The sequence below is a fragment of the Caretta caretta genome, chromosome 7 (assembly GCF_965140235.1).
Source record: "Caretta caretta isolate rCarCar2 chromosome 7, rCarCar1.hap1, whole genome shotgun sequence".
NCBI lineage: Eukaryota > Metazoa > Chordata > Testudines > Cheloniidae > Caretta > Caretta caretta.
The window spans coordinates 68,497,601-68,512,401 of record NC_134212.1 but is presented as its reverse complement, the minus strand read 5'-3'; the positions used below and the strand labels follow the sequence as shown (position 1 = coordinate 68,512,401).

At 38.7% G+C, this 14,801-nt stretch overlaps 1 protein-coding gene across 2 annotated transcripts in view; it reads right to left on the bottom strand.

Moving 5' to 3' along the window:
* Positions 1–1,669: 1,669 nt before the first annotated feature.
* RET (ret proto-oncogene) overlaps positions 1,670–14,801 on the bottom strand; it is a 137,518-nt gene continuing 124,386 nt past the window's right edge. For both annotated transcript variants that reach the window (XM_048856253.2, XM_075130794.1), the window contains 5 exons: positions 13,378–13,448; positions 10,505–10,642; positions 7,474–7,573; positions 5,562–5,709; positions 1,670–3,629 (listed from right to left, as the gene is read on the bottom strand). In XM_048856253.2, coding sequence (XP_048712210.2) covers positions 3,472–3,629; positions 5,562–5,709; positions 7,474–7,573; positions 10,505–10,642; positions 13,378–13,448 — 615 coding nt within the window. In that variant the 3' untranslated portion in view covers positions 1,670–3,471. The remainder of the gene's footprint in view (positions 3,630–5,561; positions 5,710–7,473; positions 7,574–10,504; positions 10,643–13,377; positions 13,449–14,801) is intronic.

The following is a 14,801-nucleotide window of genomic DNA, read 5'->3' as shown; positions in this document are numbered from 1 at the left end:
TGAAATCATATACTTTTTTTTAAATAAAACAATGGTCTATTTTGGAATATTTGAGTGCTTGTATTATTCAAATGTGATTGATTTAAAATTTTAAATATAGTAAGCAATTAGTACAAAAATGGTCTTATTGTATGCACTTGAATACTATTTTTAAAAGGACAAACCCATAAGCTGTATGTATAGACTTTATATTTCCAATTTAATATTATTTTACCACATACAATGAATAAAACAGGATGCCCATCTTGGACCCTTCATGATTTAATGGTAAGAATGCATATTTGTAAAGTTGTCTAAAATATGTGACAGGCTGCAGTCTACTTCATCAGCTGCCATACATTTACATGAGGGATTTTGAGGATCACAGCTAAGAAAAACATTTGCACATAGAAAAGAAATGTACATTAAAATCATTTCCTTGTGTGTTTATAAAGAGAAAAATGCTTTTGGATTCACCCATTTCTACAGCTGGCCACATCTTACAGAACCCCAAGTGTACAATGTTTATGTGGTGTGGTTTTTGTTGACATGTTGGTAGAGCTGGAAGAATATTCTGTCACTATTCCCTCAAATATATAAATGAGTTCATGCTGGCTCTTCTCATGCTCCTTTTAAGTTTTCTGAGAGAAAGCAAGGAAATACAAGTTATTGGGCTCAGTACTGGAGGAACTGGGGGAAATTTCGTAGCCTGCTAGATCATGTAATCATACCTCTGTATAAGACCCCTTCTGGCCTTAAAAATAAAAATCTATGAAGTTATGAAGTAATTGAGTTTTACTGTCCCGAACATTGGTGGGAACTAAAACTAGAATTTTCATGTGTGAGTATTCATTCCAGAAGTGCATCCGTTTTCATCCAATCAGAGAATTGAAATACCTTGTGACTTTAACCACAACTAACCAATACAGAACAAATATCAAATGCTCCACATGAACCATTCACAATAAAAAATGTTAAATAATGAAAGTATGCAAGGAAGTCACAAGCTGCTTCTTACAGGTATTCTGAGAACAATAAGGAAGGCTAAATTAGTTGGATTATAAATTGTTCATTGTGAATCATTCATTCAGCTCTGCTTGAGAAAGTGGGCCGGCATGTAATTATGGCATAAATGTAATTACTTTTTGCTGTTGTGTGTTCTATACAGCGCCTATATTAGATGTGTGCATAAGGAAATTAACGATAAATGTGACTGGGAACCCCAGTTTTCATAGGGGTGAACTGAACTAACCAGGGGATGATGCTCAGAGTTTGAAATACGATGATACTCAATGCTTTCTCCATCAGTTGGTTATTTCAATACCACTTGTCATCTCACTCACCTGTCTTAGAATGACACTGTTGTCACAGGTTCTGTCCGATTAGAAACTGGAGTAAAGTACCTCTGCCTGGGGGACTTTTGTTCTAGTTCAGGAATTTCTGTCACATGCTGCCGCTGATGAAAAAATCTCCCTGATGCTTCCGGATTGCTCATGACAAATGAAGAATTCAGATTTCTCACTGATGAACTGAAACAGTGGGAAAACAGCGTATGGCCAGACTTAATGAGTAACACTGAAAGCTACCACAGCAGCTGTCACTGATTGTAGACCTCCCTTATGTTGTTACGGCATTTATACCTAGTTTCCCTCTCTCAGTGACAGTGAAGAAAAAGCCCATTTAATGGGGGTTTAATTTTCCATTTCATTTATTTTATGCTTATTTGACGTGCATTGTTACAGTGTATTCAGGGCTGTGCCACACCTCCAGAATCATTTGAGAGGCCACTGTTGTATCACAACTAAACTCATTACATTTTCTCTTCCTATGCATGTCTGTATCTTTATGCTGTGCACAGAGTACCTAGTGCAGTAGTTAGCTTACACAAAGAAAAATACACACTGCTACTGCTCGTCTGAAAACAAGTTATAATAAAATACAATATTCCTTTATAAAATAGTGTTTAAATACTAACACAGTGCTTTACATCTGTACTTCCGTTGTATGTATGAAGACCTGTGTTAAGTTTTTGGCAATCTGACTCATTTACTTCTGAAATCACAGACTTTAATGGAAACACATTGTGCTGACACACAAAACAAACACATGAAGACAGCTAAACTGGAATTTAAGAGACAGGAACAAGTTTTGGTAGAATTGGATTATTTAAGAATAGCCATTACACATGTAACAACATGTTAGTCTGGGTTTATGGTCCAACATTTTTAGAACACAAAAAATATTCTCTTCAACAATATTAAATTACAAATAAAAGACAGAAAAGTACTGCCAACCTATTTATCCCCTTCCATATAAGCTCTATAAGAGTCAGATCATTCTCCTAAATACCATGTCAATACTGTTGCACATCATTAGAATTAAATTTACCCTTAACAAAATCTGGTGATTTTTTTCTTGCTTGTAGGGAATAATTAACTAACTAATGATAAAAACATCAGATAAGCTATGCTAAGTAAAAGAGTTGTCTACTTGTGACTTGCAAGACAGAAGATTTATTTGGAATGGTGTCAATGTGATATCCTATGTTAGCAGTGTATTGGACTGTAGAATCAGATTTTGAACTTAGAGGAAGACTCCAACTCATTGAACATGACTGCAAACAAAATCTCTTTGCTTTAATTTAGTTCAAAATATCCTGTACAGTCTACACTGAACTCAAACAGAATTATGATTGTACAACAGACATTGTAACATGAGTAAAATGGATGTGATGGAAAGTAAGTTGTGTCAGGTGAGCACTCTTGATTGACATCAGTCTATATAGCATATCTGGTATCAAATTTATCTCCATTGTGCTAAAGGTAAGAATAGTTTAAACATAATAAAACAAACTCTTTTCTCATTAAGACAAGGCAAGACATTTTTACAGCTTTTCAAGACTTCAAATGTTGAATCTCAAGTTCCCTACTGAGTTACTTAATGTTGGCTTCGAAACCAAAATATAGGCTTCATTAGTGCCAACATCATGGTAACACTTTGGATTCTACAGTAAGCTCAGTTATTTTGAGCCAAATGTTTTTTCCCCCGACATATACTGTTTGTGCTTCATGCTTAGATCAAGTGGCCTTTTGTTAATAACCAGAAAAGTAGCAGTTCAAGTACAACAACATTTTCCCACCCAAGAAAGCTGTAATGCAGGACAGCTGACCTAAAAAATTGTAAGCATGAAGTGCACAGCCATTTGCAATAAACAGTTACCAAATTGGACTATGTGCAGAATGGTGGACTAAAAAATAAGTACTGGAACCACAACTTTTATCCAGTTTGATATGTTTCCTGAAAGGGGAAATAATCAATTATAGTCTTGATCATGCGTAAAACCACTTGAGAAACTACCAAAAAAGAGTTTGCCATTTGAGAAATTAACGTTGGTTTAACCAGTTTTAATTGTACAAAGAACGAGCCAATGGACTTTCCATTCTTTGCATGTTTGCTCCCCTCACGGGTCCATTACCTTTCACAAAGAAATTTTTAACTATCAAACTTGTCCATAAATTTTGCCGCTGAGGGTGAAACCATCCAGTTAGCATATACACTATCATTTGCATATCTTGAAAACACAGAGTTAGTGCCATCGAATCTTGTGAGTGGAACGGGGCTCTCCTCAGGCCAGTTCGGGTATGACATGCCTAAAAATGAAAACAGATAATTTTTTCTGCACTGAAGAACCATAACTTCATGTGCAGACAGTAAGGCCCTTGGCAAAACTCCGTTCAATACTTTAAGCCAGACCACTGGTTTTTGTCCCCAGTCAATTGATATAAACTGTGTTTCAAAGCCCCAAAGCACAAATTCTGCTGAAGGCAAACACCCTGAACAAATAAAGTGCTGTCTTGATAAAAAAAAGTGTGTATATCATATAATTCAATAAAAGTTGTTATTTTTTCTTCTGATAGCCTCCAACTTTTTGCAATTTTATAGTTTCATGACAACATAATTACAAATTGCTTTGCCAGAGAATTTATTGCAACTGGAAGTTCTTGCTGTACGTACAATGCTCCAAGCAGTAATACGCCCATTTAAGGCAGGACCCAATGTCCATTCTAGTAAATGAAAGTATTTCCTTTGACATTAATGGGTGTCTTTCCATTGGCTTCAATAGGTTTAGGATGAGACTCATATCACCCATCATGATCTCCCAGTAGTACAATGGGCTGCAAGGTTCTGAGCACTCTGGCTCTGATCCAGCTATATATTTAAATACAGGTTTAAAGTTAAGCATATAAGTAGTCCTACTGACATCAGTGTGCTACTCATAAATGTAGAGTTAAGGTCATGCTTACATATTTTGCTGGACTGGGCCCAGAGTGCTCAGCATCTTGAAGATCCAGCACTATATGCAAAAACATACCAAGGCCAACATTTTCAAAAATAGAAGCCTAATTTTGTTGCCTATTTTGGCACCTAAATAAGTGCTGAGATTTTCAAAAGCATTCAGCAATGGGAACTTCATTGGGAACTGTTGAATTGGAACCTTTTGAAAAGCTGACCACTTATTTAAAATCTCAAATATGTATTTAGGAACCTAACCTTGGGCACCTAGTTTTGAAAGTCATGTCTGGTGAGCAGAGGAAAAAAAGACCCAAAGATATTTACTAATTACAAATACATAGAGTGATGGAAAAGCTTCAGGTTTTAAAAAAGTTTTACTGCTTGAAGAATGAAAAAAAAAAATCTTTGAAGTTAGTGAACAGCCAAAAACATGTAGAATATTTAATCAGGAAACAAAATATAGGAGTTTTGGCAAGAACCATTTTTACTGTCCATCTCACCACCACAATATGAAAGCACATGTTCCTTTTCAAAACACTTGCTACATCATTCAATCAGGGCTTAGTGCTGACATTTGCATGATAAACCAAAGGATGTGAAAACAGTTAAAAGTATTTTTACAGTGGCTATCACCAATTCAATTTCCAAAAGACTGTATAAGATGCCCTCAGTCTCCCGTCTTCTGTAAATTGTAACCTGATCCCATCCCATGTCATGTTAAGCAGAAATTTCTGCCCAAGCAGCAGCTGAGATTCAGAAATCCGTCTGGATAAACTTAAAACTGTAACAAATTGGGCCTCACTATTCAACTGAGCTCCCCGCCCCCCCCCCCCCCCGCAAAATGTTTAGCAAATGTTTTTTTTAAATCCATTACTTAAATTAGAGATGTAGAATCTAACATATTTCCCAACTCCACCCCTCAACACAAAAGACTATTTTAATTGGAATTTCGGTTCTTAGCCTTTTAAAATTTCCCCTGAGAGTACTTCCCTGATCTATTTATTTCTCTTTATCATATGATATATAGATATAGATATATATGGTGATTTTACTTATTTTCACATCCTTTTTTAATCTTTTTTTAAACACAGCTGCAAGACGCCTAAAGTATAATCCTGATGCAAAGTTTGACATTTACAAATAAAAAAAGCTTTCCAAGCAAATTTTGATTGGCTTCATTCACACAAGAAACACTCTAATGGGGTTACAGAGTCTGAAGATAGTGCAGAAGAAAAAATTCACTTTGTGTGTGTGTTGCTAGAATCTAGTAAATGCATGTGAAATTCTACCATAGAGTTTGTTTTCAATCCATGTGGAGGGAAGGGTTCGAGGGAGGGGAGCATTATTACAGTCCACGAGTGGTGTCTCCTCTTCTGAGAGCCCGTCATCATAAAGTAAGGAGTCAGCAGGTGTGGAAGCTGCAAGATCTAAGTAGTCCTACCAAATAAATAAATAAAAGGCTAGGTTACAATAAGCAACAAAGTCATTCCTCAGTTACAGTTCCTAACAAATTTCTGGGCTCCCTAAACTAGGCAACTGCAAACTCAAAGTGGGCCCTTCTATAGAGAATACCAGCTGCTTAATGTCCTGTTTTCTGCAAGAGTAGTGTCCTTGGCAATGCACTTGTTTGCAGAAACACTAGACATGGTTCAATAGAAACATGCTCAGTTAGTGCTTCTCCTGTTGAATGCTGCTTGCCAACGAGTCAACACAACACTCAAAAATCTATATATGATAGATATGCTTTAACTTCAGCTTTCCTCTAAGCCTACGATTCAATGGGAGGACAGGGTGCTTAAGAATGCCTGGAAGGTGTTCTCGCCATTTCGCAGCATTTGGCCCACAGTTCTGTTCAGGATGCTGGTGGTTTTGTTTTTAACTATGATAACCATTTCAGACAACACTGCCCAGTTCAGTGTTACTGTCCAGTCACTGGATTATCCCAGATATTCTGTCTATATACGGCATACAAAGCAGACAACTTTTGGGGTTGGAAATCTACTTTTAGTTCAATATATTGCTCTTGTAATAGCCTTTTGGAACCTCAAAAAATAAAACTTTGCTCTTACTTTGCCTTTCACCACCATTGATTTAACTTTGATTTTTTAATTTTCCTATAGGAGCATAATGGCTCCCTTCTGTTCACTTCTTAATCTGTGCCCAGGAACACATGCCCAAGCCCAGAATGGGCTAGTTCATATGTTCTCCCTCTGCTGGATTTGTAACAGAGGAGCATTACCTAGAGAGTAACTACTGCTGGAGATTTCTAATGTTTTTGTAAAACAGGGATTTTATAAATATATAAGTACATACACACACTTATTTTTAGTCACCAGCCTGTACTTCTGTGTGCACATGTACTCTTATGTGTGCTCATTCAGCTACACATGCCCTTTTCCAGCACACACAGATCACTGGATTTTTCCATGAAAATCTTCCATTTGCACTGACAGAATATCCATGCCTAAGCTGTATCAAATAAGTGCACGTACAAGTATGAATACTGGAAAATGTCCACTGAGGTGGACATATATTTGCAGTGTGTACTAGGGACTCAATCCTGCAAGGTACTGACGCAGATTCTCATGGGCTTTAAATTAAGCACATGCATAGGTGTTCTCCTGGATCAGGATGACAGTGCTCAGCAGTGTGCAAGACGAAGTCCTAGATGAGGATGTGTAAAGGCTCCACACTGACAATGAGGTCCTTTGAATTCCCAAGAAAATCCCTTAACAGATTATGCATTTTAAAGTAGACAGATTTGGAACCAAACCGCTTTAATATTTTGTTGCTGTTATTACATCTTTAAGACATCCCAAGTCAGAAATGGCACAATACATTGCAAAATTTTAGTCATTTGAGACTTCCTATTGCTTAATTATTGAGTAATGCAAATTAAAATTAACTCTGCAACAATACATTTGTTACTAAGTAAACTAAGTGGTAAAATAATCAAGCACACAACATTTCTAGGTCTGAAATCTTCAAAATCACCATACAAAAAAAAAGATGGAACTGCTTTTGGAAAGCTTTCTGCCATCTGGAGGAAATAAGGTTTTTGGATGCCTTTAATCCTGATCAAAATCAGAACTTTTCTTATCAGAAACTTATTTCCCTGTGCTACACCCAAGCTCTTTGGATTGTTAACATTCCCTACTAGTTTTCATTAACTGTGCAAAACTCAGCTTGCAGCAGACTTACCCTACTCTTCACCATCATTTTCTCCAGTTCTTTGCTGATGTCAGCAAAGGTTGGCCTCTTATCTGGTTCCTGTTTCCAGCATCGCAGCATCAAGTTATACCTATGAACCAAAGTAACACATAATAAGCTCCTGCATTCACAAATGGTTTGGTTTTCCTTTCTGCTCAAATAAATCTACATACAGTACAGTGATCTGGACACTTTTGTGAATGCCACTCAAAGAAATATCTCAATCTTTCCTTTTTCTTATTTATGTAGCTAAACAATTTCTCCATGGGACGAGGCCCTAATACTGCACTGAGAGTCACAGGAGTGAACCTTTACTCCCAGGAGATGCCGCGTGTAATTAAAGGCTCAGGCATGTGGATCTCTTTGCAAAATTGGTGTCAAAGAATAAGTCTACACTGTTGCTGAAAGGTGGGATTCCCAGCGTGGGTAGACTCTCGCCCTCGCTCAACTCGAGCTCTTGTTCTAAAAAAGGCAGCGTGAACTTTGTGGCACTGGTGGTGGCGTGGGCTAGCCCCTCAACCCCAAGCCTGCCCAGCTTCAGTGCCGCAACCTCCACACGGCTATTTTTAACACACTAGTTTGAGCTGAGGTATGGCGAGTGCCTACTTACGCTGGTAATCACACCTCCCTGCTGACACCCTTACACTTCTCCTATGACTTCTGTTTTCTCGGTTGGTCACCTGGAAGAACAACAAAACAACCAGTACAGGGGGAGTTGATAGTGACACCAATGTTTATGCTGCCTAACACGTCCCACCTACAAGATTCTTGCAACCTTTCCTTTGAGAAACTTTCACATCTCCATTGTTTGCCTTTGGTATTTGGCAGGGGAAAGTTCCTCTGGCTACAGAAGTACTTTTCTCTTTGTTGTATGAAATTCCATTCAGCTTTTGCTGAGATATAAGCTTTCAAAATAATTTCCTTTCTCCTGCTCTCCTTCCTCAGGAAAATGTTGGCAGCCTGCTAAAATAATAACTGAACACATGAATATTCTAAGGCCAAGCTCCACCAAATCAGCAGCAGCACCATATTGTTCTGGGAATAGCTGGGAGCAGCCGTAGTTGCGGGGAGGAGAAAAACCTAGACTGGGCTTCCCTCCTCTTGATCCAGCACCTGGACCGCAGAGGGAAGAATGGGCCACTCGGACACCAAATAGGGCAGAAGCTCCCCCAGCTCCCAGAAGGGAAGAGAAAGAAAGAATGAACTGGGCCAGGCTGAGTTCCCCCATGACCATTCTTTCTGGACTCAGCAGCCTACCCAGACAACGTAGTTAGATCTATAGCTTAAATGACTTCTGCTGCAGTGCTGATGGTTCAGGATTCAAACCCTGATCGTGCTCAGCTGTTCACAGAAGAAAGTGGTTTTACTTTTTTCCTTAAAAACAAACACAAAACAACAAAAAAACCTTTTGAAATTATATTAAAGAACCCTAAATTATAAGAATGCTGTTTAGGTTGCAAATTCAAGCACTTGAAAGTTAAAAAATGCCAGATATATGATTGGCTGTACAACCTTAATTCACACCCTCCCCCTTGGGCATATGCATTATGATACTATGTGATCATGTCATTAAGGACTGTCTCAAAAACACATGTGCATAGGCTGGCTGAATTAAGGCTGCCCAGGAAACCATAAATCTGGCATTTCCTAACTTTTTAGCACTTGACTTTACAACCTAAATAAGATTCTTCTAATCTCACTTTTTTGGGATTTATTATATGAGAGATGGAGTGAACTGCGTCAGAAAAGTCTGCATACCTATATAAAAAAAAGGGTATGGTTATGCATCACCCCCTCATTGCTAGACTGGATCATTTGGAGCAGGCATAGAAAAAAGGGTCTTAAGTGGTTCATCTTAATGCAGTCTTTAATGTCCTAAGATAAACATCTACCCAGGTTGTCCATCTAAGAGCGACAACAACAATAAAGCCATCAACCCTTCCTCCCCCGCAAACTTACGCAACGGGAATAACTCAAAAAAGTATAAACAATGGAACATAATTGGGGGTGGGAAAGGGGACCTTTGAAGTGAATGCTTGAGGAAGGGAAGACAGGTGAAAATTTAAAATATTTAATTTTGCTGGGGCAAGTCTGGACTTGAGATCTATGAATTTCTGAACAGTTCTAAGTTCAACAGTGTCTCCGTGGTATCTCTATATATGTGATGCACGGAAAGAAATGGCTGTACTATTTACCACGTGGGCAAGGTCATTCAGAAACACGTGAAGGGATCTCGTTCTTGTTCTCCAAAATTCAAATGAAACAATGCTGTCTCATTTGAATATGTGAATATGCCTTAATAAGGGCTGATTAACATATTTCAAGCTCTATGTGTTTCATTTTTGGACACCAGGGAATATCCAGGGTGATGAGATATTTCTCTCTCATTGAGATTTTCCTGGTTAATTGCCTTTTGTAAATAAGTCAGTTAATAACATATGAACTGTCTTACAGTCACAGATAAACTGAAATGACTCACTCACTCACAAAATGTTTGTGTTATAGAGGTATTGATTTCTGAGTGAAGGTATCTTCTCTTCAGGGTTCTATGCACTACCAGAAAAGTTAGACAGCTTACAAACCATTTTCAGGGAATAGATGGGGCACAGATATTAAAATAACCACCTTATTTTCAGGAAAGTGGGTTCCCAGTATTTGGATGTGCTTCAACACATCTTGAAGAGGTCAATCATCACTATGTTAGATGCATTTCCCCTCCCCAGCCACATGTTCCGAATATTTAACTGACACTTTTTCATTAGCCTGATGAGTACTTTATCCAATTTTCAGTAGGTATTTTGGCAATAGCTGCAGGCACTTGGGGACTGCATTTCTTTTTGTGCACATTTAACACAGATTGTCACCCCACCTTTCTGCCACTTTATGGTCAGAGTTCTTTACTTTTATTAGATTGTTCTCAGACTTCTCTAAAAGTCATGCTGGAGATGGCTGTTATTTACACTGTTTCCTCCCTTTGTTCAAGGATATTTCTATTAATCCAAACAAAGCAAGAAATACTTACATTTCTTCACTGCAGTTTTCAGGTCTCTCCATTCTATAGCCGGTTTTCAGGAGGTTAAAGAGTCTTTCAGGAGCAATTCCAGGATAAGGGTTACCTCCCAGGGTTACAATCTCCCACAACAGAACTCCAAATGACCAGCTGAAAAAGGAAGGAAGGAAGGAAGGAAGGAAGGAAACATTCACTTGAATTGCTGGGATTTAAGAGCTTAACATGGCCCCTATCCAGCAAATAGTACAGTAGCACTTAAAGGTTCCAAGATCAAGTTTCCATTATGCTAGGTGTTGTATGAACAAATAGTAAGACACAATCCCTGCCCCCATCTATTACATTCTAAATAGAAAAGACAGACCAAGGCATCAACCACAAATCCATCCTTCTTTGCATGCAGGTGTCTAATTTCACTTAAATGACCCCCTTTATTTTAATAGGCTTATTTGTGCTCGTTTAATGAATCAGGGCCTTAATTTTGTTCTTGGCCGAATACAGAAAGCAGCACTGGTCAATTCTATTTGGAAATTTGAAATGCACAAAAAAAAAAAAAATGGTGACATTTTGATTTTTTTTTTTAAAAAGGGAAAAAAATTGAGTCAATTTTTCTATCCACTTTCGGACCAGCTCTAGTACAAAGGCCTTGACTCAAAGGCCAAAAAAAAAAAAAGGTTCCTTTCTTGAGTGGAAGCCCTCTTTCAGAGAGAGAGGCTTGAGCAACCAAAATCTAATCCAGAACCCCATTTCAAACCCTCCAAGATTTCAGTGTTCACAATGTGGGGTGAAGGAAAGCAGGCAACAGTGCATTTTTCCACTCAGGTTTGATGGGATACCTCTGAGAAGAGAGTTATATACAAAGTGTAATAAACATTCACTTTTGCCGTCTGATTTTTATGCAAGAGCTCCACCTTTAAAAAGAGACTAGAGGAATTAGGCCCCTAAAGTCCACTGAAAGTCAATGAAAGTCAGGTGCCTAATTCCCTGAGGTTCCCTTGAAAATCCCACCTCAAAATTTTAGTCACAGAAATTGCTCTCCTCCTGACTGGGCTTCGCTTGTCTCCTTGTAGTTCTTTAAGTTATTTTTATTTTAAACAAGAGAAATGGCATTCCCAGGACAGGACATATTCAGCTCCAAAATGGCTGTGCACAGGGGAAAAAAAAAAAAAAGCAACTGCTAGTCTCACACAGCCTTACATGAAACTTTCAAACAGCTTTTTCCTGCTGATATTCTGTAAGTTCATTTTTAACCAGTCTATATCTTCCTCAAAGCTAATGCATATTTATAACGTTCCATTGCACTTGATTAAGTCTTTTATTCTTCCTCATGCCCTTTATTGAGCCAATCATTCCGTGCAGCCCATTAGGTTATAATTTGACCTGTAAATAATCCAGAAAAAGTGTGTGGCATTGTGGGTTTTTATTTTTAAGATTGTTTAAGTGAATTTTTTGGGGGCTCTGTAAGAGGGTGTAGCATGTTAGTAATTTCTCAATTAGCTGCAGCTGTTTGTCAGATTTGTATGTTAGGATATTGTACCTTAGTTTTGTAAACATAATGAAAATTAACTAAGTGTGTATGGGGGGGGGAGAATATTTTCCATTTTACGGTCTTTGTGGATGAATAAAAATGCCATCAGAGAGAGGGGGACAGGAAGACTGTGGGCTGGCACTGGTACAATGTGTGTCTAGGTTCCAACATAAAAAGCAAAGGTTTTTGCAGCAGGGTTGGAAAAAAGAAATTACAGAAGCTGGCAACTTATACGACTGCTAGATCACTGCCAACTACTGACTATATACAAGGGTCTTAAAAGGAAGCAGCTGGAAAAAAAGAGATATAGAATTTATGAGGAAAATCCAGCTGGAATGGATTTTAAGTATAGTATTAGATGGTCACTAAAACCATAACTGCATCACCCCAAACAGCATTGAATATTTGTAGATTATATTTGTGAACATGTCAATTTTTAAAAATCAATTTTCCAATAACGTAACCCTTTAATTCTTCAGCGTTACACTGTTGGAGTCATAGTTTGGAGCATGGGGGCTGTTTATAAGAGGCTGCAGGAGACTAAGCCTCCCCAAATAAGGCTGGCCCTGCAGGGGGTGCAAATGCTGCAGATGCAGTGCCCGTCACCTCCCTTTGGAGATGCGCCTTTTGAGCGCTGGAAGCGAAGCTCCCTAGAAGTGGGGAGGCCCACCAAGGCTCAGACCGGGGCACCACCCACACTCTACCCTGAGGCCCCACCCATGCTCTACCCTGAGGCCCTGCCCTTGCCCAGCCTATTCCCCCGAGGTCTCCCTAGCCCGGCACTCGCTCCTCTCCTGCCGCTCTACTGGCCTGGATGAGGAAGGAAGTAGTCACGTGAGAAGGGAAGTGGAAAGCAAATCTGCCCATGCAATCACTCTCTAACAACCGGCACATGTATGTGCATCATGTGGCTGCAACTTGGTTGCTCATTAAGAGTCTGATCCTATTCCCATTGAAGTCATTTGGAGTTTTGTCACCGGTTTCAATGGGAGGCGACTCAGGCTCTAAATCCTTAGTCTTTTTGCTGGATCTGCCAACAAGAGTGGGTTTTGTGGTGTGCACACTAAGAACGGGGCTGAGACCATCAAATCTCATTCCACACAGGCCACCGAAGGACAATCAGATTGGAACACCATACAGTCACTCATGATTTAGGTTTTAATTTAATTTAATGGGTCACCTACAATTTTAAAGTTCCATATTTATCCCACCATTACTAAGAGACTGAGTCATCTGGGCTCTCTGATTTTTGTTATCTTCCAACTTAAAAGCTGTGGCTGTTAAATATGTTACCATGTTCTTTGTTAAACTGTATACAACAGACATATAAATTGTAAAACACATCACAATTTAGACTTACACATCACTTTGTGTTGTATAGATATGATCAAATAGGGATTCGATTGCCATCCATTTAACAGGTATTCGACCCTAAGAGAAAAAACAGCAGCAAAATTACTAAATTAGAAGGGTAAATTTAATGTTGGTGCGTTTGCTTTCACAATAAGATTATTTACACTGCACTGTGCCTCTCTGATACGCTTCAGTGGAATGACTGAAGTGACATTTCATCAAATAAAAGGGAACAGTATAGGTTAGGGGGCACAGCTATAACCTCTCTTTAATCACCACTGAACTTTACAATTCATTCTAACCTAACCCACTTAGGAGGACCCAGTTTTGAAAGGACATGCACTCAATTAACGGTGATTTTCAGACATATTACATGGCAAACTCAGGCCACAGACCCCTCCTATCACACTAAACCTTTACTTATCAACATGAATTGCTTGCCATCCATGAGATACACTTTCAGAGCCTAGTGGGGGTTGTGCAGGTGCAAAAGGAGATGGAGAATGAAGCTATAGGAGTAAGATCCATCCCAAATGAAAAATGTATGCTGATTCGCAACTTCAAAATTCAGGTTTAGGACAGCTTTGGCTTCTGAACTCAGGTTTCACTCAGGCAGTTACACTTGTTCAATGGCTGCTTAACAAGCTGTGCAAACCGCTGCCTTCTGCATGCTGAAATCCACATGGTAAAATCTCAGATCTATACCAGCTATTCACAAAGATTGTGGCTGTGCAAGATGCCAACGTGATTTCCAGGATGCTTCACAACATCCACAGTGATTTGTATTTTCATAAATTTTCAGGCAATGCACATGTATTTGGAAAAAATTTCTGGATATATTCCATTCTTTCTCCCATTCTTTCCTCCTGCTCCCTCTCTACTCAAGTTATTTTTGACAATTGTTTGTGTTGGAAAATTGAATATGCACTCAGAGATACTATGGTGAGGAGGGCTATATCAGTATCTGTTAATTTTATGGGGGAAAATCTATATATTAGAATAAATTGTTCTCAAATACTTTTTGCAGAGAAATAGGTACAAAGAGCTAGCATTCCTTCAGTGTAAAGCATACATAATAGAACTGAGTGCATATTGCACAGTCTTTCCTAATATGCTATCTAGTTATATTTTAAATTGTCTTTGTCCATGGTCACTTTTGTATTTGCCTCCTGAAAACATCATGCAATCGAGCATTATTGGCTGGAATTGTACTGGAAAACAAACATCAAAAAGTCACAGTATTTGTGGAAGCCAATATTTGAAATTCTCCATGTGCGTGAATTCGTTCTGACAGCACTTTCACACTAACCCCCACAGGGAACTGAAGCAGTAGCACAGAAGACTGAATGGTCAACATAAAATAGTATGACTGAAGTTCACAAACTGAGCTAGGATACTTTGACCATGGGATGGTCTTCCATGAAGGAGGAG